The 27024-nt window shown below is 58.7% G+C and overlaps 1 protein-coding gene across 1 annotated transcript; it reads right to left on the bottom strand.

Moving 5' to 3' along the window:
* Positions 1 to 1544: 1544 nt before the first annotated feature.
* SERINC2 (serine incorporator 2) lies at positions 1545 to 12132 on the bottom strand. Its single transcript, XM_075047036.1, has 10 exons — positions 12005 to 12132; positions 5394 to 5555; positions 4640 to 4827; positions 4453 to 4532; positions 4162 to 4299; positions 3868 to 4037; positions 3688 to 3778; positions 3420 to 3555; positions 2872 to 3084; positions 1545 to 2342 (listed from the first exon to the last, which is right to left on the bottom strand). Exons 1-10 carry the CDS (start codon positions 12041 to 12043, stop codon positions 2204 to 2206), a joined length of 1356 nt encoding a protein of 451 aa, XP_074903137.1. The 5' UTR covers positions 12044 to 12132; the 3' UTR covers positions 1545 to 2203.
* Between the last annotated feature and the right edge of the window lie 14892 nt (positions 12133 to 27024).

Raw genomic sequence — 27024 nt, 5'->3', positions numbered from 1 at the left:
GGGCTGCAATGATCATTACATTGAGGTGTATTTGCTAGTGGTTTGAAACATCTCCTAAAGAAAACAGTAAGCAAAGATTATTTGTATTTAAATAAATAATGGATAGGTGGCATGAAGTGAAAATAAATCTTGTAGCAGACCCTTGTGCAATCCAGGCCTTCCCAAGCCGAGGGAATGAGCACATTGCCGCTCACTGTTGGGTTATTCCAGCAGCGTCACACTGGAACTCTTTGGGTATAGCTGGAGAGCCGAACGAAAGAACAAGGATTTCTTGTTTCAGAGAAAATCCCAGGGACGAGGCACTTTGGTGGTAGCTAGAGACTTGCTGCTGGCTCAGCTGGAGACTCGGGACGCCCTGTCACCGTGTGACCTCCAGCTGCTGCTGTGTCACGTTGGCAAGTGGCGCTTGCCCACGGTGCCTATGGGGATGTTCGAGTCACCAGGGGCCGGTCAGCTCCCTGGTGCGCTGCTGCTGGTTGCCCAGCTGGTCCGCACTGGGGGCTCCTGCAGCTCCCCCCCCGCCATGGCCTGGGCTGGAGTGGCAAAGGTTGGGGGCACCTGCCCCCCAGTTCCTGCCCAGCCCACCCCCCCCAGCGCTGCTCACACACCCCAGCCAAGGCTGCCCACCCCCGCGCTGCCCCTACACCCCGGCGCAGGTCGCCTGCGGGACGCGGGCTGCGGGGTGAAGGACGAAGGACGCGGGGTGAGGGGTGCTGGGTGCAGGGTGCGCGGTGAGGGGTGCTGGGAGCGGGGCGCAGCGTTTCGGGGGGTTTCGGGGGGTTTCGGGGGGGGTTCGGGTGCCGCGGGCCGGCTGCGGCAGCGCGAGCTGCCAGCGCCCCCTGGTGGCCGAGGCCCGTCCCCGTTCCAGCCGCTCGGCGCCCCCGGCCCGGCCCTGCCCGCTCCGCCCGCCGGGGCCGGCCCCCTCCTCCCGCACAAAGCGAGCCTGGCCGCGGGCATGGGCCGAACCCCGGCTCCGGCACCGGGCAGGGACGGGGCGGGGGGGGCCTTTCCCTGGGACCCCCGGCTGGGGTGGGCGACGGGCACCTCCCACCGCCGCTGCAGGACAGGGACCCCCACCACCACCCCACCCCCGCCAGAGCGTGCACCCACCTGGGGTCACCCCCCCCCACGCCGCCGGGGCGCACCCCTGCGCGGGATACACCCCCGCGTGTGTCGAGTGCGTCCCAGCACACCGCGCCCCCTTCCGCGGTGCCCACCCCATCCCCCGGTGCCCCCGGGCACGGTGGGCACCCCTGCGCTGTGTGCACCCACTCCGCTTTGCTCACCACCACCACCACCACCTGCCCTGCGAGCAACCTGCCCTCCGCCAGCAGCAGCTCTCGGGGTCCCGCAGGCTGGCAACAGGGTCCGGGGCTCCAGGCCGCCGTGCCCCCCAAAGCGATGCCACCCCTGCCTGCACCCACGGGGCAGCCAGCTGCGCCCTCACCCCGGCGTTAGGTCTCTCTAATACATTTCTCCTCCTCCACCTCCCATGCACCCAGCACACACGGCAGGAAAAACCCCAGGAGGACAAATCCGCCAGGTTTATTCCAAACAAGACTTTATTAACAAGGCAAGAGACACTGGGGCCAGGCCAGCACAGCCTGCGGGAAACCTGACCTGTCCTCCAGCAAGGACCAGGGACCCATTCTCCCACGGGGAGAGCTGGGCAGGAGAGCCCTCGAGGAGTTGGGGCCACCGCTGATGCTGGGGGGTGCAGTGGGACATCTGCCTCCAGCCACAAATCCCCGAGATTCGTTTTCCTCCAGGCTGTTTCAGAAGGCAACACCGGCCGGTCCTGGGTCCTGGTACACAGCCGGTCCCCAGAACCCCTCCAAAAGGCACCGCAGTCCCGGGGCACCAAGCGAGACGACGACAGCAGCTGGTGAAAACCAAACCCTCCCAAGGCAAGGCGGTGGTCTCCGCCAGAAGAGGGTATGGAGGTACCGCCAAAGGCACCGACAAACATGGAGATGGTAAGAGCTTTATAAACATCTTCAAGTTTTTCTCAGCCCTTGCTGATTTTCCCTGCTTGGCACTTCATCCCTTTCAAATTAAAACAGAAAACCTGCAAGAAGGCACAACCCAGCATAGCAGCTCCAGCATGCAGAACATGAGGCCGAGGCAGAGCTGGGGCTGTCCCCGGCCTCCAGGGACAAGGCCACGGTGGCTCCGACCCGGCAGCAGGATGCCCGGGGCCACCTTAGCTGAAGTCTCGGTTCGGCAGCACCAGCGGAGCCACCAACGTCCAGAGGTAGAGCAGGAGCCCGGCCCAGCTGGAGCAGATCTTCACCCACACGGCCGTCCAGGGGCTCGTCAGCACCTGCAAGCTCTCATCGGGCCTGAAAAAGCAAAAAAGCAGGCGGCACCCATCACTGTGCTGCACCTGCAGGGTGGCATGGCGAGCATGGTGGGCAGCAGCTGCGCTGGGGAAGGATGGAGGCTGCGAGCACCGAGCCACGGGTGCAATGCAAAGAGCATGGAGGAGAGTGCGGAGGAACCCCGTGCCTGCAGCCACGCAGCTCCCAGCAGCTGCGCAGCTGCCTGCAGCTCATCCAGGGGATCTGACCCCACCGCTGCAGCCTACGGCACCCCAGGGGCTGTGTCCCTGCTCCCCCAACATCCCAAGGGATCCCGGGCTGCACCGGAAGATGCTGCAGTAGATGGATGGTGAGCCCAAGCACAACCTGCCACAGGCAGCCCTATGCTACCTAAAAATAATTAACATGATTAGGGTGCACATTAAGTGGGCTTGCGCACAGACGCATCTCAGCAAACAGCTCTGCCCAGCGCAAGAGCAGGGAGGACACCAGGAGAAGCGGACGCAGAGGAAGGGGGACAGTCCCTGGTCCCCACGGGAGCTCTGCCCACCTGTACCAGTTGGTGAGAGTCATCATGATGTAGAGGGCAGCGAGGAGGAGGCAGAGGTGGAAGAAGGTGTAGTTGTAGGACACGCCGTCCTGCTCGTTGTCGTAGGCACGGTGCAGCCCACTCTCCATGGCCGCCGCCTCACCGCCCGCCCCGGCCGCGCTTTCCTCCGTCAGCATCAGCTTGTTGACCTCCGGGTGGTCCGAGGAGCGGACGCTGCAGGCAGAGGAGAGCTGGCTCAGGGCTGCCTGCCCGCTGCCTCCTCGGCTGCCCCCCAGCCTGAGCGGGGCCATCCCCAGGACAGGCAGGCAGTTTGCGGGATGCAGCTTGTGCGGAAACCCTAAAAGCTACACCCACAACCACTCAGGGCAGCCTGGCTGTGTCCCTGGGGACGGGGACAGCTTTGCAAGAGGCACTTAGTGACAAAAACCCTGGACCAAGCTGCGACCTCCCCTCCAGCATCGTCTTTCCCTAAAAGTCTCCCGATGCCTCTCTGCTGCGGGCAGGCAGAGGGACAGTGCAGTCCCTGGGGACATGAGCCAAGTCCTCACCTGATGAAGAGGGTGCAGAGGATGAAGATTATCAGCCCCACAATGCTCGGGGCATCCCACCAGGTTGTCAGCGTCTGGGTGGCTGTCGCCGAGACGGTGCTGTTCCTCACCAGCAGCGTGGGGTTACAGGTCTGGGCTGGAGAGGACACGTAGGGAGTTCAGCACCTTTCCTCAGCCTCCAGAGACCCAGGGGTGCAAAGCAACCACCCCAGCGTGTGGTCCTGCCCTGTGCACCCCCCTCCCGAACCCGAGGCCGCATCCTGCTTACTTGGTACATTGGCCAGGGCAGACCAGGTGACGTAGATGGTGTAGAGGGTGATGAGGGACGCCTGCAGCAGCCCCGAGTGCGGCTGAGCATCCTGCAAACGCAACAGCAGGTGCTCAGGGCTGGTCGTGTACCCCGCGGTGTCATGGCCACCGGCCTCCCAGGTGCCCCCCACTGCCTCACCTGGATCTTGGGCAATATGGACACAGCAGAGATGATGAGGCAGAGGATGAGGTTGATGCTGATGAGGACCTTGCCCTCCGTGCAACCCTCGGGCTTGGTGTAGTAGATGTAGAGCAGCACTATGGCCGCAATGGAGGTGGCATAGAAGATGAAGGTGAAGATGCAAAGAGCTGGGGGAGAAAGCAAAAAGGAATGAGGGTGGAGCAGAGCCCGAGTCTCCAGGAGCTCAGTGTCACCCACCCCCAAGATGAGCTTCCCCATCCCTAAACCCTCTGTGGTGCCAGCCGTACCAACCTGCATACCAGCCCTTGGCATTGCTCTCGCCCGCATTGTGCAGCCACAGCTGGCTCCAGGAGTGGGCAAAGTCGATGAGGAGGATGAGCTGGATGAGGATGAAGAGGAAGGAGCCGACCACACCAAAGTAAAACCAGACTTGAGGGGAAGAGAAAAACCAGTTAAGAGCAGGGAAAATGGGAATTTGGCAATGGGGCACATGGCAGCAGGGATGCCAGCTCCAGCGCCAGGTTTGATCCTGTGCTGAAGGTTAACCCAGAGATGCAGAGGACAGTGCAGGTAGCTCCTCACCTGAGGTGAAGGCACCGTCAGGGATGTAGAAGGCCCCCACCGTGATCCCCACCAGCACCAGGAACTTGAAGAACCAGAAGCTGTGGCAGGAGAGAGGAGGCTCGGTCTGCAAGCAGGAACCCAGCGGGGAAGAGGGAGGCTGGCCTTTCCCCACACCAGCATCCCCCCCCCACGGACGAATGCTCACCCGTTCTGCACGGCGGCTCGCGGGTCCTTGCTGCTGCGCACACACACCATGAGCAGAGCGAAGAGGAAGAAGAAGGCGGCCATGGCGAAGCCCATGCGGTACACGGCTTTGTGGCCCAGGAAGCTGCTGCAGTCAACGTGGGTCTGGACCCCCAGGACCGACCCGCTGCCTTCACAGAAGCCGGGGAGCTGCAAAGGCGACGGGAGGGTGAGCATCACCCCAGCATCCCGCACCCACCACAAGCCCTGGTGCCACCAAAGATGGGCCAGCCCATGATTGCTCCACTGCCACCTATAAAGCAAGTGGTTGGCCTTCTTGGGGACAGCGGTGGGGTGACACAGCTAAAGCCACCCTGCAGGTCAGTGGAAAGCTGGGATGAAACCAGCATCTCCCAAACACCCTAGCCCAGCCTTCGCATAAGCTCAGCCGGCAGACCTCAGCTCCCTGCATCTGAAGTCCCACCTCCATGACTTGCAAGTCACTTGGCCAGTGGAACCCCAAAAACAGGACATAGGAAACTTTCCTGGGAGACATCTGGGCAAACTAGATAATGCATGAAATTATCCCACTCCATTTCCCTTCCGTGGAAAGCTGGGGTTAATAACACCCTCTCCCAGTGAGATGCTCAGAAAAAAAGGAACAGGAGCAACATCGGGCCCCAAAAATTCACTTTCTGATTCAGCCTCATGTACCCACCACGAGCTAAACCTCTTCCCCGTAGTGAACAAGCCCAGGACCTCCAGGAGTTATTTACCTTGTGCAGCTCCTTCTCCACCCCAGGGATTATCATAATGATGGACACAAGGGTGCCGAGGAAGAGGAAGAAGGTGAAGAGGAGGCGCGAGACAGTGGAGTTCTTGGCCGAGGGGCAGCAGCCGCAGAGCAGGCATGGCGCAGAGCCGCAGAGACAGGACACCTGCAACAAGAGCATCGCCGCATCGGAGGGGTCAAAATCATCCCCAAAACACGTGCCCAGGTCGAACCATAAGGAGAACTGCCCAGCAATCCACACCGCTGCACCAGGGGCTTTGCTTAGAGCTTCTCGCCAGCCAGCATCGCAACCTGTACCCTGCGGGACCTCATGGAAATGGCCCCAAATCCCCCCCCAAAGTTGCTGAAAACCAAAAAAGCCACTGGAATGGGTTCACTGTAATAACCAACCAACTCGGAAAATGACACCAAGAGTCTGGGAGACACCCTCATCTTTTTTGCTCCCCAGCAATTGCATGCAAAAAAAGGCTCTGGTCCAAACAAAGCACTGCCCTGCAGGAGCTTCTTTTCTTTACCAAATAAAATGAGTTTGTAAAACAATTTAAGGCTGCCTTTCCAATCCAGTACAGTGCCATGGTTTAAGCCCAGCCAGCAATTAAGCATCATGCAGCCACTCACTCACTCCCCCCCGACCCGGTGGGATGAGGGACAGAATTGGGAAAAAAAAAGTAAAACTCGTGGATTGAGATAAAGACAGTTTTAATAGGACAGAAAAGGAAGGGGGGGAAATAATAATAATAATAACAGTAATAATAATAATAATAATAGAATATACAAAACAAGTGATACACAATACAATTGACCCCGAGCCACAGTGTCCCCCGGCCAACTCCCCCCAGTTTATATACTGGGCATGATGTCACATGGTACGGAATACCCCTTTGGCTCGTTTGGGTCAGCTGTCCTGGCTGTGTCCCCTCTCAACTTCTTATGCACCCCCAGCCTCTGCTGGCAGGGCAGTACGAGAAGCTGAAAAGTCCTTGACTTAGTATAAACACTGCTTAGCAACAACTAAAACATCGGTGTGTTACCAACATTATTCTCATCCTAAACCCCAAACACAGCACTCTACCAGCTACTAGGAAGAAAATTAACTTTATTCCGGCCAAAACCAGGACATACAGGATGGGGAAAACACTGATATCAGCATCATGGGGAAACTAGCTTGTTCTGCCATCCTTCCCCTTCCCCAAAGGCCACTTTACAGGTGGGGAAACTGAGGCACAGCATCCCTGGGAGTCCATGGTGGGTCCTGGGTTCCTAAAGCCAGCATTGGCAGCACTGCCACGTGCATGCTTACTCCGGGGTCTCCCATTGCTGTGGGGAGCTGGGCAACTGGGGAAACCCAGCTTAACGAAACCCAACCTTACTACCTAGCGAAACACTGGCGGGGGTTTCCTGCACAAGGATTGTGCAGCATAAGGCTTGCAGGGAGAAAAAGGAAATTTTTATTAAACTATATTCTTAGACTTCCCTGGTTCCTGCAAGCCATCACCAGAGGAGTGTTAGGGAGATGCTGTTTGCATCCCACCAGCTCGGCTGGGTTGGGCTGAGTTGAGTTGAGCTTGCTGCTCCAGTATACACTGTTGTCACCAGCTTGTCCGACAATTTGGGTATCTACCTGCCTATTCAATATCTACAAAGTTTGGGAGTGCATCAATCATTTGCCTTAGAGGAAGAACAGCTGCAGGGGTTTTGCATAACAAGCCCATGACGGGGCAGGAATGCAGGATATGGCCATAGCCAGCCCTGACTGTGACATCCCTGAGCTGGGTGGGGAAGATTTTCAGCCTCTTAATCACCCATGCCACCCCCAGGATCTCCTGGCTTGCGGCCACATCCTGAAACCCCTACTTTCCCAAAAAAGGGTGAAGTTGGAGAATAACTACGGCATATTCTGGCAAGAGAATGGAAGAAGCTTTTTGGGATGGCCTGTCACTGCTGGGTCACTAATCCACTATGTCACGTGAGCAGAAGGTCCCATGTTCAATATTTGGGGAAAAAATAGGGGAATAAGGTATCTCTCTGGTTTGCATTGAAGACGCTGCACTCTCGGGATTTATCGGGGTTGGTTGGGGAAGTAAACCCAACATCTCACATCAAGGCAAAGCAGGCGTCTGTGCCCTCCTGGCCGCTGAACCAGGAGCCAGCGTTGACCCCAGGTAAACAAACAGATGGGCTAAAATGCTAAATAAAACATCAAGGGACCCAAAATCTAAATTAAAACTAAATTCCCAACTCTGCCTCACTCCCCATGGTGTAAGCGGGAACAGTGAGGCTCTCGGGACAGACAGCCCAAGCAAGGCAGCAGCAAAATACACCCCAAGTCCTCTGAAATACGGAAACTTCGGGCTATTTCCTTTTTTTTTTAATATCTCACTGAAGCCATCATAAGCCCACAGCCTTCCCTGTCCCACGCATCGGCCCAGGGAGCAAAGAGAAATCCCCAAGCAGGTACTGGCAAGCTTCCAGCTACAGGTATTGCCTAGAGACCAAGGGGAATTAAATATTCAGAGTTTGTTTAAAATACTACTGCTTTGCTTTTTAAATATTTTTTCTGTAGATAAAACACATTCCCAAATCCACTTATTTAAAAATTTAGACCATTGGGCATTTTTAACTCCTGTATCACAGGTGGCTTCTTCCTAGGAAATGCTGTGACCATCTCTGGTCCTCAGCAAACTACCTTCCCTCTACTTACAAGCTAACTTCATTGATTTATTTTGCTTTTGATACTTCATTTCTTCCCTTTGAACAGCTCTTCCTCTCCTGCACTTGAGACACATCAGCCAGCCAGATGCACTTGCAAGCAGGAGAAGGGTTCAGCTCTCTCCCACTATTAAGGGATGCGCACGTGTTGTGTGTTTATTATGGCTATGTACTTCCTAATTGTGCCCAGCAATCAATATTAATTAAATATCACTAAGTACCGACACAAATGTACATTTCTCATGTGTAAGAAATGGACATGGCAGAAAAGAAAACCAGATGTTGAGTTGCTCTGTGCGCAGGACATCAAACCTGCAGCTCCCTCATCCAGGATGCTCACGGATGCTCATGAGCGATCACTTTGATGCCCCTGAATCACTAGAGGTGGCTTTGAATTTCTTTTTGAAACACAGGCACATCATTATTTGAGAAAAATCACCTCCTTCCTGATTTATTCCTCTCTACCCACATCCCAGCCCCACGTCCCAGCCCCACCAGAGACTGTGTTGAGCTGACGGTACCCACGGGAGCTGGGATGGGTGAGAGAGCCCCCACACCCACAGGGACCCTCATTACACCTCTCCAGGAGCTGCTCAAGGGACATCACTTCATGTTTTCAACTTGAAGGGAAGAAAAAACAGCCTTCAGTTAGAGATTGCTTCCTTTCAGGCTCATTAAATGCACCACTTGCACTAGAATGCATTTAAATGTGCCAGCATTACCGTATTTCCCCTTCTAATAAAAAAAAGAGAACAACAAAAATCCCTTTTAAGGCAGAATTACTGCATTACTTCACCTGACCTAGCAAAGCACCTTAGTGCACCCTTAACTTTAAGCACATCAATACCTCCAGCTCCTCTCCTTTCAGTGCCAACTGAAACAAAAAGCTCCAGTCCTAAAATCACTGAAACCAGCCTGGAAAATCATGAGGTTTACCGTTGTTTAGGAGGTTGTTGGATTTGAGGGTTCAGCCTCACATCCAAACACCACCGAAGACTTGCAGGAGGCACAGGCTTGGGTGTCACGTTTTCCCCAGGGTCGGTGCAGGTGGATGGGGGTGCAGGGGTGTCCACAGGGCCAGGATGGAGCTGGGCTGAAGGAAATCCTTGCTCCACGTGCAGCCTCCAAACCCTGTGGTTGACCTCTGGGAAAGCTGCAGGTGATGAGGTATTTTCTAGTATGAGGTTTTGGGGAGCCCACAGCATCCCTGGAGCCTGCCGGAGGTTTATTTTCAAGGATGACTCTTAGAGGGCCAAGCTCCACGGCAATATTTCAGGTTTTACAGCCTTTTGCAACCATGGGAGGGCAACTGCTGAGGTAACGGGGTACAGCAGCCCAGTTCTGCTGACCTGCTTTGTGCAGCAGTAATGTGAGAGTCCCGTGTCACCCGGTGCCTTTTTTCACGGCTCCTGGTGCCCTTCTTGGGTATCCCCCTCTAAGCACCTTTGCAAAGGAAGCAGATCCCTTGTGCCATGTGCTAACCTGACCTGCTGCCCGGGCACCTCTTGAATTCAGTCTTTCTCTTTAAAAAGCAAATGGGTTAAGAGCAAGGAAAATCCTCCCATGTTAAGACAGCACTGGACACCCTTTGATACACCTCCTTTCAAAGACTTTCAAAGATGCCTGTAAGTATGAACATGGCCAACGGCCAAACAGCAGGATGGAAAAAGCCAACCGAGGGAAGTGGCTGCAGCATGAGAGCGGTGGATTAATGAGGAAGCATCGGTTTTCAGCTGCTGCAGATGAAAGATTAACCTCTCCCGTTTCGCTGTCGACTTCCTCATTAAATCCAGCTCACCTCCAGTGCGACTTGCACGTAAGGGCTGCTGTGCCTCCCCTGCCTGGTGACTAGGAGAGCGTGGCCAGAGCCAGACAAGTACTGTCCACCCAGTCCAACACAGGGAAATGGAACAACATGAACCCAACTACACCAGCCCAACTACACCACCCCAGCAACACCAGTCCAACTACACCAACCAACACCACCACCCGAACAACACCCAAACAACTCCAGTCCAACTACACCAGCCTAACAACAGCCCAACCACACCAGCCCAACACTACCAGCCCAACACCACATCTTCTGCAAGCTGCCCTCACCCCAGCAAACCCAGGGAGGCAGAGACTGAGTCAACCAAAAGCAATGCGGAGCAACCAGTCTTTATCTCCTGTTAAATGAATAACCCGGCAGGTTAATCAGTACCAAACCCACGGAATCAGGCACAGGCTCCGGAGGCTGGTGGCTCTCATGTCTGGCAGGTGGCTTTGCATTGGTACAACGAGGCTGATAGTCCCCATGAGGTGCCCAAACAATGCCAGAGGGCTGCACTTGCCCCTGGGGTTTGCTTTGGCTTGGGCAGGCTTCTGCTGGCAAACACCAACCCTGTCCCGCAAGGAAGGCAGCTCGAGACCGCCGCACTGCTCGTGGCAGCAGTGGGCAGCCTGGCAAATCACTGGAGGCAGAGAAAGGGAAATTTTTTCTCACGTGGTGCAAAGTTTCACTCAGGAACAGCTTGTAGAGTTTTAACGGGACAGTGCTGAAGAGATGGCTTGACAATCTGATGCTGCTTTGAGTCAAATGATGCAGGCTGACCAGAAGGACTTAGTTCAGATTTTCTTATTAAAAATTAAAAAAAAATACAAAGATTGGGGGTTTTGTTTTGTTTGGGGGGTGGGGTTTTTTTTCCCCTGTTGTGGTTTTTCGGTTCAGAATTGAGCTAAAACACCCCTTTAGCCAACCAGCCCCACTGGAAGAAATAAGAGAACTAAACCTGTATAGCAACTCTATCCTGTTACCACGGCCTGGGCCAGAATAGGTTTTTGGGGGAAAAAAATCCAGAACTAGGCCAGAAACCTCCCCAGCCCTGCTCCAGAGTAACTCCCAGCTTTTCCGACACCTGCCCATAAGAAAAAATATCGGACGTGTTACAGACGGAGGCCTTGCAGACCGCCCTCCGTCCGATCTTACATTTCAAAAGCTCCCGTTCGTTAAACCTCCAAAACTTTGAGGTCAAGTTGCGAAACTGGCCCCATTTCCAGGTTTCCAGGCCAGCGGCTCTTGGGTTGCTCTCACAGCCCTCCCTGCCTTGGCCCCGTGCCCGCAGGTGAGGCAACGCCAGGGAAGGCGACGCCGGCCGATGGGCAGCCGCCTGCGTCACTGGGCACGGCACCCTGAATCACGCACCCTGCATCACCGGGCACGGCACCCCGAATCACACACCCTGCACCCTCCCTGGGCCACGGCACCCCACGCAGAGCCTCCCCCACCCGTGGACCTGCACTCCCCCCCCCATCCTGGCTCTTACTCCATCCCCAGCTTCCCCGCTTTGGGGCTCGGCAGTGAGAACCGGGCAGGACCCCCGGCCCCTCACCACTGCATGGGTGCAGCAGGACTGGACCCCCCTCAGTGTACCAGGGCAGGGGGACCAGGACCCCCCCCACTCCCCCAGATGCGGGGGGGGGCATCACTCCTCCAGCTCCCTACATCCCCCAAGCGCACTGGGGTCCGCTCTGGGTCTCCCCTGCGCACCCCCGGGGGCAGTGGGATGCCCTGCTCCGGGGGTCCCCTCCATCCCCCCTGGGGCCCCCTCCCTCCATCCCCCCGGGTGCAGCGCGGCGCACCCTCCGGGCTTCCCTCGGAACCCCCCCTCCGCGTCTCCTCAGCCCCCCCCCGGGTGTACCGGGCCCCATCCCCGGGGCACCCCTCAGACCTCCCCGGGCCTCCCCTGAACCCTCCTCCGGACCCCCGGCAGCAGCGGCTCCCCCGCCCCCGGGCCGCGCCCGCCGCTGCGGCGCTGGGACCCGGCGCAGCCCCGCTCCCCGCCTCGGTCCCGTTCCCCCCCCCCGCCGCCGCCGCCGCCGCTCCCCTCCCGGGCCGGCACTCACGCAGCTGAGCAGGGAGCAGACGCCGAGACAGGCCCCCATGGTGCGGCCGCGGCTGCCGCCGGCCCCCCGCTCCCCTCCCGCCGCCGCCGCGCTGGCTCCGCCCGGGCCGGCCCCGGGGCACCGAGCTCGGGGCGCGTCGCTCCCGCCGCGCCTCCCCCCGGGGCGGGCCCCGGTCCCTCCCGACCGCAGGGGAGCCCCTCCACCGCCGCCCCGAGCCCCTCGGAGCCGGGGGAGCGGCAGCCCCGGCCCCTCCTTGGGACCCCGGCGGCACCGCGGGCCCGGGCCCGAGCGGGGGCTCTGGGGAGGACGGCCGGCCGGGCCCGCAGCGCCGGGGCTCTCTTTCTTTCCCCTCGAAGCAGCCCGCGGGCAGGGCCCGGCTCCTCCGAGGGGTCCCGAGGGGTGTTTTGAGCGTGTTCGCGGTGAACCGGGTCCCCTCGGAAAGGCCGGGTCGGGGGTCGGGTCCCCCCCCCGCCGCCTGTCCCCAGAGCAGCTGAGGGAGCCTGGGGTCACCTGGCACCCGGCTCCAGGAGAGAAACTGATGAAGCCCCGCGATTTTTGGTGGGTGAATGCCGCTTGTGCAGCCTGATGGGACCTTGCTGAGAGCTGCCGAGGGCGGACGTGGGGTCAGTGACTGCGCCTGAGGCCCAGGAAGAGCGGAGTGCTGGGCTACTCCTGGCCATCAAGTCCTACAAGTCCAGCACGCCCACCAGCTCCAGCCCACCCACCGTCTCAGAATCACAAAATCACAGCATGGCTGAGGCTGGCCGGGACCTCTGGAGGGCATCTGGTCCAACCCCCCTGCTCGAGCAGGGCCATCCAGAGTCAGTTGCCCCGGACCGTGTCCAGACGACATTTGACTGTCTCCAAGGATGGAGACTCCGCAGCCTGTCTGGGCAACCTGTGCCAGCGCTCGGGCACCCTCACAGTAAAAAAAGTGTTTCCTGATGTTCAGAGGGACCCTCCTGTGTTTCATTTTGTGCCCACGGCCACTGGTCCTGTCACTGGGCAACACTGAAAAGCGCCTGGATCCGCTCTCTTTGCATCCTCTCTTCAGGTATTTACATATGTTGATGAGATCCCCCTGAGCCCTCTCTGCTCCAGGCTGAACAGTCCCAGCTCCCTCAGCCTTTCCTCATACGTGAGGCGCTCCAGTCCCTTTATCACCTTCGTGGCCCTTTGTTGGACTCTTTCCAGTACATCCATGTCTCTTGTACTGGGGAGCCCAGCACTGGCCACAGCAGTCCAGGTGTGGCCTCAGCAGTGCTGATCACTGGATCACCTCCCTCGACCCGCTGGCAGTGCTTTGCCTAATGCAGGCGAGGACACCCTTCGCCGCCTTTGCAGCAAGGGCACGTTGCTGTCTCATGTTCAACCTGGTGTCTACCAGGTCCTTTTCTGCAAAGCTGCTTTTCAGCTGGGCGGCCCCAGGCATGTGCCGGTGCCTGGAGCTGTTCTTCCCCAGGGGCAAGACTTTGCCCTTCCGCTTACTGAAGTCCGTGAGGTTCCTGTCAGCCCATTTCTCCTGACGAGGTCCTTCTGGATGGCAGCATGACCTCTGCTATACCAGCCACCCTTCCCAGTTTGATGTCATCTGCAAACTTGCTGAGCCTACATTCTGCCCCATCATCCAGATTGTTAACAAAGATGTTAAACAGGACTGGACCCAGTACAAATCCCTGGGGTACACCACTAGTGACTGGTCTCCAACTAGACTTTGTGCCACTGATCACCATGCCTGGGCCTGGTCATTCAGCCAGTTTTCAACCCACTGTCTGCTCATCCACCTGCATCAACAGCTTCTCTGTGAGGATCTTGTGGGAGACAGTGTCAAAGGCCTTCCTGAAGCCCTGGCAGACAATACCCACTGCTGTCCCCTCGTTTACCAAGCCAGTCTTTTCACTGTAGAAGTTCATCAAGTTGGCCACGCAGGTCTTCCCCTTAGTGAAGCCATGCTGACTTCTTGTCCTTAATGTGCCTGGAAATGCTTTCCATGTTTAGCTGCTCCATCACCTTCCCAGGGATCGAGGTGCGGCTGGCAGGCCCATAGTTCCCTGGGTCCTCTTTGCCCTTCTTGAAGATAGGAGTGACATTTGCTTTCCTCCAGCCTTCAGGCTCTTCTCGTAGTCGCCATGATCAATCAAAGGTTGTCGAGAGTGGCCTCACAATGACATCAGCCACCTCCCTCAGCACTCGTGGGTGCATCCCAGCAGGGTCCAGGGACTTATGTATGTCCAGTTTGCTTAAGTATCCCCTGACTTGATCCTCTTCTACCAAGGGTATGTCTTCCTTGCTCCAGACTTTCCCCTTGGTCTCTGGGACCTGGGATTCCTGAATATTGGTCTTGCAGGTAAAGAGGCAAAGGCAGCATTCAGTTCCTTAGCCTTTCCCATGTCCTGTGGCACCAGGTCTCCCATCTCATGGAGCAATGGACCCATATTTTCCCTAGTCTTCCACTTGTCGCCTGTAGCAGCCCCTCTTGCTGGCTTTGACAACACACCATCCAGCTCCAGCAGACCCCCCAGCTCCAGCAGACCTACCAGCCTGAGCCCACTCCCCCTGCGGGACCAGACCCCGGGCAAGGGAGTACGAGGGGCATCTGCCCGCACAGAGCCCAGGGTGGGAGCTGGGGCTGGGCAGGCAGCTGGTCTCCCTGCTCTGCCTGCCCCACCGGAGTCTGGCACGTCTGCTCAGAGTGGCAAATTCTGCTCTGCTGCTGGCATGCATAATTCAGGGGCTGAGATAAACTGGGATGTGCTAGCCCACTTCCAGACCCTAAATTTAGACAGCGGGGAAAGTACATGAGTATGCGGCAGCAGGCAGGCTTTGAGGGGCACAGGGCTGGGGCAGATGAGGAGCCAACATGCCTCCTGTCTCCTTGAGGAAGAGGAGGGTGTCACGCTTCTTGCTCCAGAGGTAAAGCTCCAGGTTCCGCCTCTGATCAGCGGTTGGCACAAATTTAAAATAAAGCTTTTCTAAGCCACCGTGGGCTCCCAAAAGCTGCCGCCTGATTGCAGTCCTGCAACGGGAGAGGTCAGCACCCATAAATTGCTCGCTGATCTCAGCTGACCTCGGGTCGCTTTTCCTTTCGGGAGACGGCCGGGCTGTGCGCCGGGGACCTGCCCGGCCTGGCTGGGTGCGGGCACGGGTCTGGCAGCCACGGGCTGGCTCCAGGCACAGCCCCCCGGGTGGGAGGTGGGGGCTCTGGCAGCTCCCATCTCTTCCCGGCTGGCCGTGGGAGCCCGGTGACAGCCGCAGCAGGAGTGTCCTTCGGTCCCTGTCCTCCAGGGAAGGACAAATCGGCCCGAGGGGTATTCGTCCCCTGGGTCCCGCTGTCCCCCTGTGCCTTGCCAGGGACGTGAGCCCGCTGGCACGCCGGGAGCAGAAATCCCACCGGCTCCATCGACCCTGGAGGGGACCAATCCTGCCCACTCCGTCCCCTCGTCCCCTTTGACGCCGCCACCAGATGGCAGTGCCGCTGCGAGACCGGCCACGGCAGTGGGCACGGTGGCTGGGCTCGGGCCCTGCCTGCTCCTGAGTGGCCAAGCAGGGCCCCGGCTGCCAGGACGGAGAGGGCTTCCCCCCCCACCCGTGTCATCAAGGGTGTCCCCACGCCTGGCTTTTGCTGGTGGGCAGAGTCCACGCCACCAGCCACAGCATCAGCCCCTTCTCGGGAGGTGGCTTGTGGTCGGCAGCAAGAGCTGCCCTGGGCTGACCGGGACGCAGCGAGGCGGGCAGCAGTGTCACCAGTGACAGAGCTGTGACAGTCCCCCCCGTGCACCAAAGGACACGCTGGTTTTACATCACCCCGCACGTGGGGGAAGATGAGGAACGGGAGAGGAGGGACGCTGCCAGAGCCCAGGGACGTGTGGCTGCCTCCAACCCCCCCTGCAACAGAAACCGCCAGACCATGTCCCACTGCTCAGCAGGGCTGAGAACATCCTTGCCCATGGACCCCAAATAAAACACCTTTTTTCTGCTCTACCTCCCTTTCTGCTCCTCCCGCATCACTCAGCATTCCTGAGGCACCAGGGGACATCTTCTTTCCCTCCCCTCAGTCCCTGGTTCCTTAGGGGTCAGGGTATCATTTTCTGCCCGCCGCAGGGGATTATAGGGCTGGGGATGGCACCAGACTGGCAGGCCAAGCACAGCTTGCCAGGGATGCCCTCCCACCCGGGAACCCGGGGGGGAAAACAAATGATCTCATGTGACTGTATCTGGGACAATACCAGCTTAGCCGTGGGCGCAGCCAGAAGGGTTCCTGCTGAGCCTGAGCAATGCTGTTCATGGATAAACCTACATTACAATAATTAATAATAATTAATAATCGACTCTGTATTTGGAAAACCAGCTAAACCCATCAAGCACCTTTCCTCCAGAGCATCGTCTAGTGCAGGCAAATGCAGGCATGGCGTAAGGTGCATTTTTGGGGTGATGATTATGGGTTTGACGAACCCCTGGTCCATGGAGTTGTCCTACCTCTGGCACCCTGGGGGCCGGCCCCGCTCCTGGATGGGGCTTTTAGGGCACTCAGGACCCTTCCCCTCAGCCACCAGCTGCCATCACTGCCTTGTGGCTTGGGTGTTTTGGGGAACTGCTCCGAGATGTCAGGGTGCTGTTTATCTGTGCTGGGAGGTGGGGGGGGGGGGGTCCCCCTGCCCTTCCCAGGCTGCAAGAGAAGCCAGGCAAGGAGGCCAGGGACGAAGCTAGCCCCATTTACTGCCAGCAGTGTATCTTCTCAGCTGTGCTGCCTCTCTCGGGGTTTCCAGCCCCCAGACAAGAAGGGGGACAGGCAAAAAGCCAGTCTGGGATGGGAAGGACAAATGCAAAAGTCCTGAGATTGAAGCATCTCCCTCCCCCCTTGTCTAAGGATGCCTTCGAGTCAGGGAATTAGTTTTCCACTAAGCTCTTCTGTAATAAACAGAGACACGGGAGGACTAGCAATGGGCGATTGCTTGGCCCTTAATTACAGACAAAGGCAGGGTGTTCAGGGTCACGGGAGCTGGGATTCAAACCCAGTGGAAATGAAGGGGATGATTTTCAGGAACACCATTGCAGGCACCTTCAGAACCTTCTGTGCTTGAGCTCCTGCTTTGTCCCTTTTGTTTACCAGGACCCTCCTATCCTGCAACACCACAGGCTTAGCAGCCAAATACATCTCAAATGCATCAGCCCTTGAGACCAGCCCAACAGAGGAGCCTGATGGAAACAAAGAAAATCCTCTAAATCTAGTGATGGGCATCCCACCTGCTGGCATTTCTTCTGGGAAACCCACTGAGCATCGAGATTTGCATTTGGGACCCTCTTAGAGGACCTTTTGCCAGTTTGAGATGTCTTAAAGGCCAGCGGGGCAATGTGGAGGTGACGTGGCTGGTGGTTTCTGCAATGGGCCATCACCAAACTTATCGCTTGTCATCCAACAGCCTGAGGTCTTCTCCCCAAAGCCTCTCCCAGCTAGAAGAGCAAAGGGCTCTGAGGCCGAGAAACGCTGGCCGCCCTCCGTCCTTGAAGCTTGATTTAGCCTGGGCTTGCAGACACAGTGACTGACTGGAAAAGCTTTGGCATTTCCCTGCTGAGTTTGGACAGACGCTGTTTGTCTTTCTCGTGGCGGTGGCCAGATGCCTGGCCAGTGATGGATGGGAGTGTCGCGCAGGAGTTTCTGCGCTGTCACAACTGCTGGGTCTCTCATAGGGTGGAAAATCTGGGGAGGAGGTGACTCCACTGTGAGCTGAATAACGTCACCAAGGTACCAGGATCTGAGTCAACAGAGACGGTGGGGTAGGGAAGTGGGGGGAGGAAGAAGCAGGCTGAGACCTTGATCTGAAGGTCTCCTTGGTCCACCTGGCAGGAGGACCTGGTTCTTCCTTCATTCTCAGCCTGCAGCCTCCACACCACTGGGTGCTTCTGCTTTGCCGCTCGCCCCAGCTCTGGCTTTGAGCCCCCCAATTTGCTTTCCCAGCACCCAAAGGCTCCAGCCTTCCTCCAAACAAAAGCACGAGCCTCCCCGAGCCCCTCACCTGCATTTCCCAACATCCCCTGGGTGACCGGGTGTCCCCAGTGCCACCTGGGTGTCCCAGCCAGGGCAATGCTGGGGGGATTGCAAATTTGGGATGCCCTTGGAAAGCTGCATATGGCGCAGGCAGTTTTCGAGCCTGTTCATTTTCAGCCTTAACGATTCTTCCTCTCGGAGAAATGGCTAATGAGCCATGGGGATCCAATTAGATTTCTCCAGTCAGCCTTTCGCCTCGTTCCTTGCCGTTTAAAATAAAAAAAAAAAAAAAAGAAGAAAAAAAAGAAAAAACCCAACAAGCACCGGCGTGGAGACAATCAGATCAGTGTCTCCTTAATGAGTTCATGGCTCCGGCGGAAATATCTGTCTTTGACAGGAGAGGCAGAAACTGAGCTGCATGCGTAGGCGAGTGTGCTGTGGGGTGGGAGCCATGTTCCCCCCTTTGCAGACCCTTTGTGGGGTGCGGGTGAGCCCGCAGAGTGCCTCATCAGGTTTCGGCTTTGCTCCCTGCACCGGGTGCTTCGCACAACACCCATCTGGATGCCCAGAGTCACTCGCCTGTTCTTTATGAAGCACAGCAGCAAGCTGGGGTTTTACACCATGATTCTGTAGGATCAGAGATGCTAATAAAGTCCAGATGCTCTCCAGCACAAAATACCCCAGCTTGGGTGGAAGGGCCCCAGGAAACCCTGGGGTGGGAGAGGAGCGGGGCTACCAAGGTGGGGAGAAGTGGCGAGATGCCGTTGAGAGCATCACAGCAGCGGTGATGCTCACCTGGATGGGGATGAGACACCGCGGGGTGAAAGTTGCCACCAGCGAGGACCTTGTTGTCCCCCCCCAGTGCTGGCAGACCCTACACCCTGGCCGTGGTTGCGGCAGCGCTGCCGAGCCCCACGTGGCCCTGCCGAGCAGATTTTGCTTAGCTGCCTAGGCTATATTTAGCTGCCTGTAAAAGGGGTTAGCAAGCAGCGCTGGAGCCAGTGGCACAGCTAAGAATGTCAACGTAAGAGCAGCCAGGGATAAAAAAAGCCCAACCCAGGCACTGGGAGCTTTTCACAAATCCCTCTCGCTGCTGGAGGTGGAGGCAGGCAGGCAGGCAGGGCTGCAGGCAGCAACCACATCCCCCCAGGGTGGTAGCACCGGGTGATGGCTACTCGGCGTCCACTTGGTTGGCGATTTGACTGCTGTGATTTTGGGCTGATTTGGCTGGTTTGCAGCATCCCAGCATTCAGCCGGATGGCAAGGGTCTGCTGGGGGAGAATGGGGCCTGAAATTTCATGGTTTTGGTTAAATCCCAGGGCTTTTGGGGCAGGCATCCCCCTCCATGGACAGGAGACAGTGGCAGGCAAGAGGGACAGCCTGCTCCCCCAAGCCGGCAGGTGTCTGTGAGGCTCCCTCCATCCCCATCCAGGCATCTGGAAGTTACTGGAGCATGAACAACAGATTTGAGTGCTTTTTTTTGCCCATGAAAACACCTTTTTGGGATGCTTTCTTTATGCTCAGTTAACTTGAACACACCTTTCTTCCAAATGCTCGCCTTGCAGCCCCAATCTGGCCTCTTAAAGCAAAAACTGGGCAAGTCCCACCATGTCCCAGCTCTTCCGAAACCCTCCTGTGTTTCTATGAGCTCTTCTGCGCTACCCCGACCTTGCCTGGGCTCACCGCCTGCCTGTGCAGATGGGGCTGCTGCCCAGAAACATCAGATTTAAACCAATATAGGAGTTGATACATTGGAAAGGTCATTTCCAGAACTGTAGCTAATTTGTCCCAGAAATAATTTGCATGTTCTGCTTGTCCATTGGGGCAGGTGATGAATATTTTGATGGCTGGGCCCCAAGAGAGGCACTTAGAGTCATTAGATGGGGACCTCATTTCCCTGGCGGGACAGCAGCTCTTGTGATGAACTGGCAGCAGGATAAGCCCCAAGCTGTGGCTACATCTGGCTGCATGATCCACCATGCCTTTGGGTCAGGAAAGAGCTGCTGCTAAAAAAAAAAAAAAAAAAAAAAGACATCATTATTTTGGTTGAATTTTCCTATTCTGCTGGGAATGGCTATGTTGCAGATGAGTTGCAAAGACCTGTGCAACTCATTGCAGGTATTCAAGCTGCCTTGACCTACAGAAATATGAAAAACAGCTCATGTGCTATCCCCCATCATGGAAGGGATACAGTGGGCTGTGCATGCACCCGAGGGCTGCTCGACTGCATGGCACAGTGAGGGAAAGATCTCCACCACCTCCATCACGTTGTGCCCGGTGGGAGATGATGCTGCACAATCGATGTGCCCTGCGAAGGAGGGTGCAGCAAGCTCAGATCCAGATGGCTGAGTACTTGGAGCAAAGACGATGCCCAGGAAGGGCATTGCTATCTGCTGTGACCTTAACGTCTCCTGTCGAGGTGGCATGGAGATGTCCAGACTTTCATCTCAGCGTGACGCTCCACCCTGCCTGGTGACAAATTGCCTCCCTGGGAGGTGTTTGCTGGCATTTTCCCTCTTGTTTTAAATCCTCCAGGCAATGAGATGCTCTCGCTGCCTTTGGCCTCTGAGATCTCACAGGCAGGGTGGTTTTTCCCAAGGGCTGAGCATGTTTTCTGCAGATCCATCCTGCAGGAGCCCCCTCCATCACTCTGGGCCTGGTACCCCCCATGCAGGGATGGCCCCGAGGCCATGTCCAGCTCAGGCTGATGGAAAGTTCCTGTCCCCAGCCAGGGAGCAACCTGCAGGTCCCCAAACCCTGTGACCCGTGTCCCAAAATAGCACCTTAACGGAGGGACTGACGCAGCCCAGGGGCGAGCTCAGCTCAGGAATAACCTTTCCTCCACGTCACCTACATACCCAGTGAAAAATCAGGGTCTTAACTGGGCTGGAAATTAGGAAGATACGTCTAAAAGAGGAACAGCAAAGTGCTGCTTTCCCTCGGAGGTGACTTTTAGCCCAGAACAGAGCCTGCAGCACTGGGCAGGCGAGTGGAAAACAACCCTGCTCCTCCCCTGTCTGCACCCCTGGGCAGGGGGACGCTGCTTCCATCCCTGGGGGGCTGCCCCAGCCCTACGGCAGTTCGAGGGTTGGTGGCTTTTAATGACCTTCCTGCATAAGTGGGATAAAGCAGCTTGGCAGCAGCAGCGGAAGGAAAATACTCTCCCAAGCCCTTTTCCTCCCTATTGTGGACCCTATTTTTTAGAAGAAAATAGGGTTTAAAGCAAGTGGCAGAGCAGGGAGCGGTCTGAGGCCAACCTCGCTGGTTTCACCTCCCTGATGGATAAAGCAGGGGCTGTCCCGATGCTTGGGAGGGCACCGAGAGTATATTTTAGGTCCCCCATCAGCAGGGATACTCACCCTGCCAGGAGCACTCTGGGAAGAGGATCTCAGTGTCTTCAAAGCCTGAGAGCAGGCACTGAAAGAGCAGAGGAAGAGCAGAGCAACCTTTGCTCCCGTGTCAGTACAGCACCAAGCACCGCGGGACTGCCCCGTACCAACACTGAACAGGTGCTGCCTGATAAGGGAATAATTTTTCCCTTCCCAGCTGCCATGCCGACATGCTTTTGCACTGCCAGGGCTTGTACCCAAGAGTTTTGTGAGGTTCAGCTGGGAGTTTGGGCTCCTGATGCTTACCATGTCCTGGATGCAGGCAGGTTTGGAGAGGTTATTCGGTGCCAGCAATGCACTGACTGAACATGGAGGGACTTGCACACTTCTTGCATGCCTCAGTTTACCCAGCTCCCCCAGCCCAGCCATCCCCAAAGGATCACACTGGCAGAGGAAAGCATTCAGCCTAGGTGGAAATGGGGACCGCGCCGCAGCTCTCCCCCAGCTCTCCCAGGGCAGAGTATCCCTTGGGGGCACCCGGGAGCTGGAGGTAGGGAGACCCTCCCCAGGGTGCTCCAGCAGAACCCTCCCCAACCACCCTGGGCTTCCCTCGTCTCCCTCCCTGTCCCCCCGACATCTCCTCCCCTGCTCCCACACGTTTCCCAGAGCAGAGGGATGGCAGCCATCCCCCCCACCCGCGACAGCCAGTGTCACATCCGATCAGGTGCCAGCCAGGATAAACATCACCGATGCTCTGCCCGAGACTGCTCCGGAGAGGGGAGACAGTCAAGGAGAAAACGGAGCGTGAGGAGCTAAAAATAGCAGCTGGCGAAGGCTCTCCTCCCCGCCGGCCGCGCGGGAGCTGCCAGTCGCCCATCACCACGCGTGAGCGAGCAGGCAGGATAAATGTCCCTCCCGCTGGCTGGCGGGGCCGAGTGGCTCCAGCACCCCCCACCCCGAGCCGTTGGGGGTACGGGGGGTACTGGAGACAAGCATCGGGCTGAGACCGGCCAAGTCCTGGCTGCTTCAGTGACTCTTGTCCCTCTACAACCCTGGCATTGCGAGGCACGTCCGAATTGGCCTTGGTGGCCGGTGCAGAGGTCAGGAAAGCATCGCCCTTCCCGGGTCAGCAACCACTGCTGGGCCCGGCTCAGCTGCCTGCTTCTCCCGACGGTCCACAAGCCCCGGGCGGTGCTGAGCTTCCCCGGGGAAGGACAGGATGGGCACCTTGCTCTGGGTGCTGAGCATCACCCCTCACCATCAGCAGTGAAAGGAGATGGCCGGAGCTAGGAATCTGGGAATGTGGGCCCAGCCCCGCTCCTGCCAGGAACAGCATCCTGGTGCAGGGCCAGGGGAGCAGGGACTCCGTCACCCGGGTGCACCCCACTTCCCCAGCCCTGGGGACATCATCTGTGCACCTCGAGAGCCAGGAGGGGACATTTCGGAGCCTCGCACCGCAATTGTGCTGTTTCCCTGTTGCACACACAGGCAAGAGCACCAGCGGCAGCCCAAGGGGTTGGGTTGCCATTCCTGTGTGCAAATTTGAGTTGCTTTTAATTCACGCTGGGGGGGCTCTGTTCATCGCTGCCTCTGCCCTCCCTCCCTGTTCTGCTCCAGCTCAGGGGTGCGGGTGGGGAACCCCCATCACACGCGCTCGGTGTTGGCTGCGTCCCCCCCTCAAGGTGATGCTGGTGTCAGGCCAGGAGCGGCCCGGGCTGCCAAGACGGCGGCATCTTGCTCTGCGCCCAGGCTCTGCCCTGCGTCCTTCTGCAGCGAGGACAGTCCTTGTGCTGGGCAAAACACGGGGTTGTGACATGATCAGGTGGATTTACCAGCCAGATCCAGGGTCTCCGAGCCCCCCTTCCCACCTGCTCTCCCCACCCCGGGCAGTACACGCCATAGGGGTGCAGCCACATATTTCTAAATTATTTTTTCCAAAGATTTTGAGCCTGGCAATTATTTTTGGCTGAAATAAATGCACAAGGAGGTGTGTGGGCTGGGGCCAAGCTGTCCCAGTGGGCGAGCAGAGCCCTCCTCACAACCCCCCCGCGGGGGCCATGGGGCTCCTTCCCCAGGGCTGCAGCCAGGAACCCTAATTCAGAAGAAGTCTGGGGGGGGGTTGCACTTTTTTCCGAGCAGAGCTGCTGGCCGTGCTGGGCTACGAGCCCCCTGTCCGAGCTGGTGGGTGGTCCCAGCGCATCGCAGGGCAATGTCATATGGAGCCTTACGGGGCGGGGGGAGAGGCGCCCCCGGGTGGGGATGTCCGAGCCCCCCCCGCCAAATGTCTCAGCGCGGGGGGGGGGGGGGGGGGGAGACACAGCCCCCGGGCAGGCTGGCAGCCCCGCGGCGAGCAGCAGCCACCAAGTGCGGGGCAAGCCCGGGGCGGGAGTGGGGGGGGGGGGCGTTGCGGGGCGGCCCCGGCGGCGGAGGGGGGGGGGGCGGTCCCCGGCGGGCAGGCGGCGGGGATGGGGCCGGGGGGGGGGGCCCGGCAGCCCCCGGCAGAGCCCGGCGGCGGGGGGAGGCGGCGGGCGGGGCGGCGCGGCGGCGGCGGCGGCGGCGGCGGCGGCGGCGGGGGGGTCCCCCCGCGCGGAGCGGGGGCCGGGCGGGGGGAGCGGCGGGGAGCGGCGGCGTTGGGCGGGCGGGCGGCTGCGGGCGGCTCGGCCCCGGGTGCCCCAAGGGCTGCCTGAGAGCCGGAGGCTTCCCCGGGGCTCCTGCCGAGAGCGGAGCATCCTTCCTCCCGCCCGCCCGGCGGGCACCGGCACCATCGGCACCGGCACCGGCGTCGGCACCGGCACCGGCGGCATCGGCACCGACACCGACATCGGCACCGACACCGACATCGGCACCGGCACCGGCACCATCGGCACCGACACCGGCATCGGCACCGGCACCAGACGCCGGCACCGGCGTCAGCACCGGCACCCGTAGCAACATCAGCAGCGACATCGACACCGATACCGACAGCAACACCGGCATCGGTATCAACATCAACACCGGCACAGGCATCGACACCGGCAGCAGCACCAACACCGGCGTTGACACCGGCACCGCCATCGGCACCGGTATCGGCATTGGTATCGACGTAGGCACCGGCTCCAGCAGAGCCCAGGTGAGCAGCTGATGGGTGGTGGGTGCAGGGGACGTGGTCGCACCGAGGCCCTGGGCCACGGCGGTGGATGCCCTATGCTCATGGGTGCTGGGGACAAGGTGCCCGCCGTGGGGACCGGGTGCCCACCCTGGGAAGCGGGTGCCCGCCCTGGGCACCGCCATGGCAGCACATCTGAGCAAAGGGAGAGGCAGGGGGCTCAGGTGATGGCCTCAGGGGACAGATGGGTTTTGGGGGGATGAAACTTCGTGGCAGGCTGCGGTGCTGAGCAGGGCAGTGGGGTGTCTCTCAACAGCTTGGGGGGGTCTGTGCCAATCCCACTGGGGGCAGATGGCTCTAGGGAGGATCAGCGTGAGCAGCGGTCGGACACCAAGCAAAGCTCGTCCATCTCAGGGTGGGCACTTCAGATCAACCCCCATGGTTGGTGGCACCTCTGTCCATCCTGGCACCCACCCGTGGCCCCTTAACCACCTGCCTCCTCCTTCCTCGCAGGTCCTGGGGCCACCACTGCCCCCTCCACCTTCCACCCTGCCCCATCCTCATTGCAGCTACCCAGATCCCCCCAACCTCCCCAGCTCCAAGCCCTCAGCTTCTCAGATTAGAGCTTCCCAGATGATTTTGGGCCCGGGAAGCTGCAGGGGCCACAGGCAGTGAGATCCCAGGGAGAGCTGGCGCAGGGCTGAGCTCTGCTCTGTGCGGGGGACATGCTCATCTCGTGACTCCTCCTGGGGCAGCATCCTCTCGGGAGGAAAGGGCTTCCCCGGGGACAACCCCTCCTCATTCCCTTCAGGGCATTATTTTGGCAGGATGCCCCTGCAGATGCTTGGATTGGGTCCCTTTGGTCCCAGGAGCTGGCTCCTGTCCCCTGGCTGGGTGTCAGTGCCACCAAGGAGGTGGCAGAGGCAGGATGTCCTCTGCTCACCCTGAGTACTCACAGCCTATGACCTTGGGGCTGTCCACCAAGGGTCACCTCAGCCCCTGCTGTCACAGAGGGCTGCCCGGACTCTTCCCGGGGTTGTCCCTCCCTTGTCACAGCTGGGCAGGAGATATAATGGGGGGGGGGAATGGCCCTACTACTGTCTCCACCTTTCATCTGCTCAGCAGGAGGTTTTGGAGGGGGAAAGGTGGTGGCAGAGCCAGGTTCTCCTCACTTTTTTAAATTGGGGGAGTCACAGAGTTTCCTCCCAGACTGGGATGCTGGGAGGCAGAGGGGGAGGTGGATGAGGTGGCTGGAAGCTGGGGGATGCTCGGTGGGAGGCTGTCAGTGGCTGTGGTTGCAGCCACCCTCGGGGGAAGCCTTGGGGTTCAGCTCCTGGTTCAGCCATTGAAGCTCTGGCACCCATTCCTGACCTGGCCCCATGCTCCCTTGCAGGACAGGGTGCTCTGGTCCCCTGTAGGGACATGGCACCACGAAGGATGGGGACGGGGGCTACAGCCTGGTTCTGACCTTGGCTCCTCGGGCAGGTGATTCTAGCACCTGGCTCAGCCAAGGGGCAATGAATCTGGCTCTGCTCCATCAGGACTGGGGATTTCAAGCTGTGCCTCTGACCCTAGGGTGCCTGCACAGATTTCTTCGCTCCTTGGCATTCAGTCCCTTCCCTGCTGGCTCCCTAGGGGCCGGGCAGGTGTCACTGGGTGGCAGGGAAGATGCTGTGACAGCCACTGCGTCGGGGAATCCCAATGATGCTCCCGGCATGTGTACAGGGGAAAACATCTGGATCACCTTCATGCAAGGCCTCGCCATGGGGGAGGCCCATCAGTCCTTCCCGAGGGGATGCTGCCAGGGGAGCAGGACACCCTGGAACATAGCCATCTCCCTTCTTGGATGAGTTGCAGTGGGAAGGAGAAAATCTGCCGGCTGCCAGGGACCTGGGGGGAAGCACATGCCGGGTGCTCCCCAGGGAGCTGGAGGTACTAGCTGCAGCACATGGCCTGCGAAGCCGTCAGCTGGCTCAGCTCCCCAAAATTAATTATCCGGGTGCCTGCACATGTCCTGCTGCTTTGGCAGAGCCAGGGAGACTCCTCCAAATTCAGTGCTGCTTCCCCAGGGCACTCCACTGCCCTCTCTGCCATAGCCAGCTGGATGCAGGAGCACCCACGGGCTGATCTGGGCTCTCCTTGGTGTGACCGGTCCAGCCTTTGTGGTGGGACCAGTATCCCCCAGCACGGGTCTGTGGATTCACCAGGCAGGTGGGGACCCAGAGGAAGGGGATCTGGAGGAAAGGAACCCTGGGGGTGGTGAGCAGGGGTGGTCCCTGTGTGGGCCCTGGATGTGGTGCAAGCACTAATGCGGTGCCATGGGATGGGCGACATGGAGTATCGCTCCCCCACCCGACTGCAGCAGGACAGGGCTGCAGGGAGCCAGCAAACACTCCCCAACACGAGGAGCTGGACCACTGTCCTCTCCTGGTGCCAGCTGGTGGCAGATGGAGATAAGGGACGTTGTGCTGGGAGAAGCTGGGGAAGAGGCTCCCACAGTGCACAGCTGAGCCCACGGCCATCCAGCTGCGTTTCAGAAATGCCTGGTGCCTCGTGTCACCCAGCCCACGGCATGGTCAGGCATATGCTTGGTGACACCCAGCTGGCACCCTATGCCCCA

The sequence above is a fragment of the Buteo buteo genome, chromosome 16 (assembly GCF_964188355.1).
Source record: "Buteo buteo chromosome 16, bButBut1.hap1.1, whole genome shotgun sequence".
NCBI lineage: Eukaryota > Metazoa > Chordata > Aves > Accipitriformes > Accipitridae > Buteo > Buteo buteo.
Note: the sequence above shows the minus strand (reverse complement) of the source record. Positions and strands in the feature narration are given on the sequence as shown.

Bases quoted from the DNA above. Each gene is read 5' to 3' on its own strand.
- SERINC2 (XM_075047036.1), bottom strand. From the start codon at position 12,043: ATGGGGGCCTGTCTCGGCGTCTGCTCCCTGCTCAGCTGC. The intron at 3,085-3,419 runs GTGAGGACTTGG...CTCTGCCTGCAG, and splicing joins CTCTGCACCCTCTTCATCAG to CGTCCGCTCCTCGGACCACC. The intron at 2,343-2,871 runs GTGGGCAGAGCT...TTGCTTTTTCAG, and splicing joins ACTCTCACCAACTGGTACAG to GCCCGATGAGAGCTTGCAGG.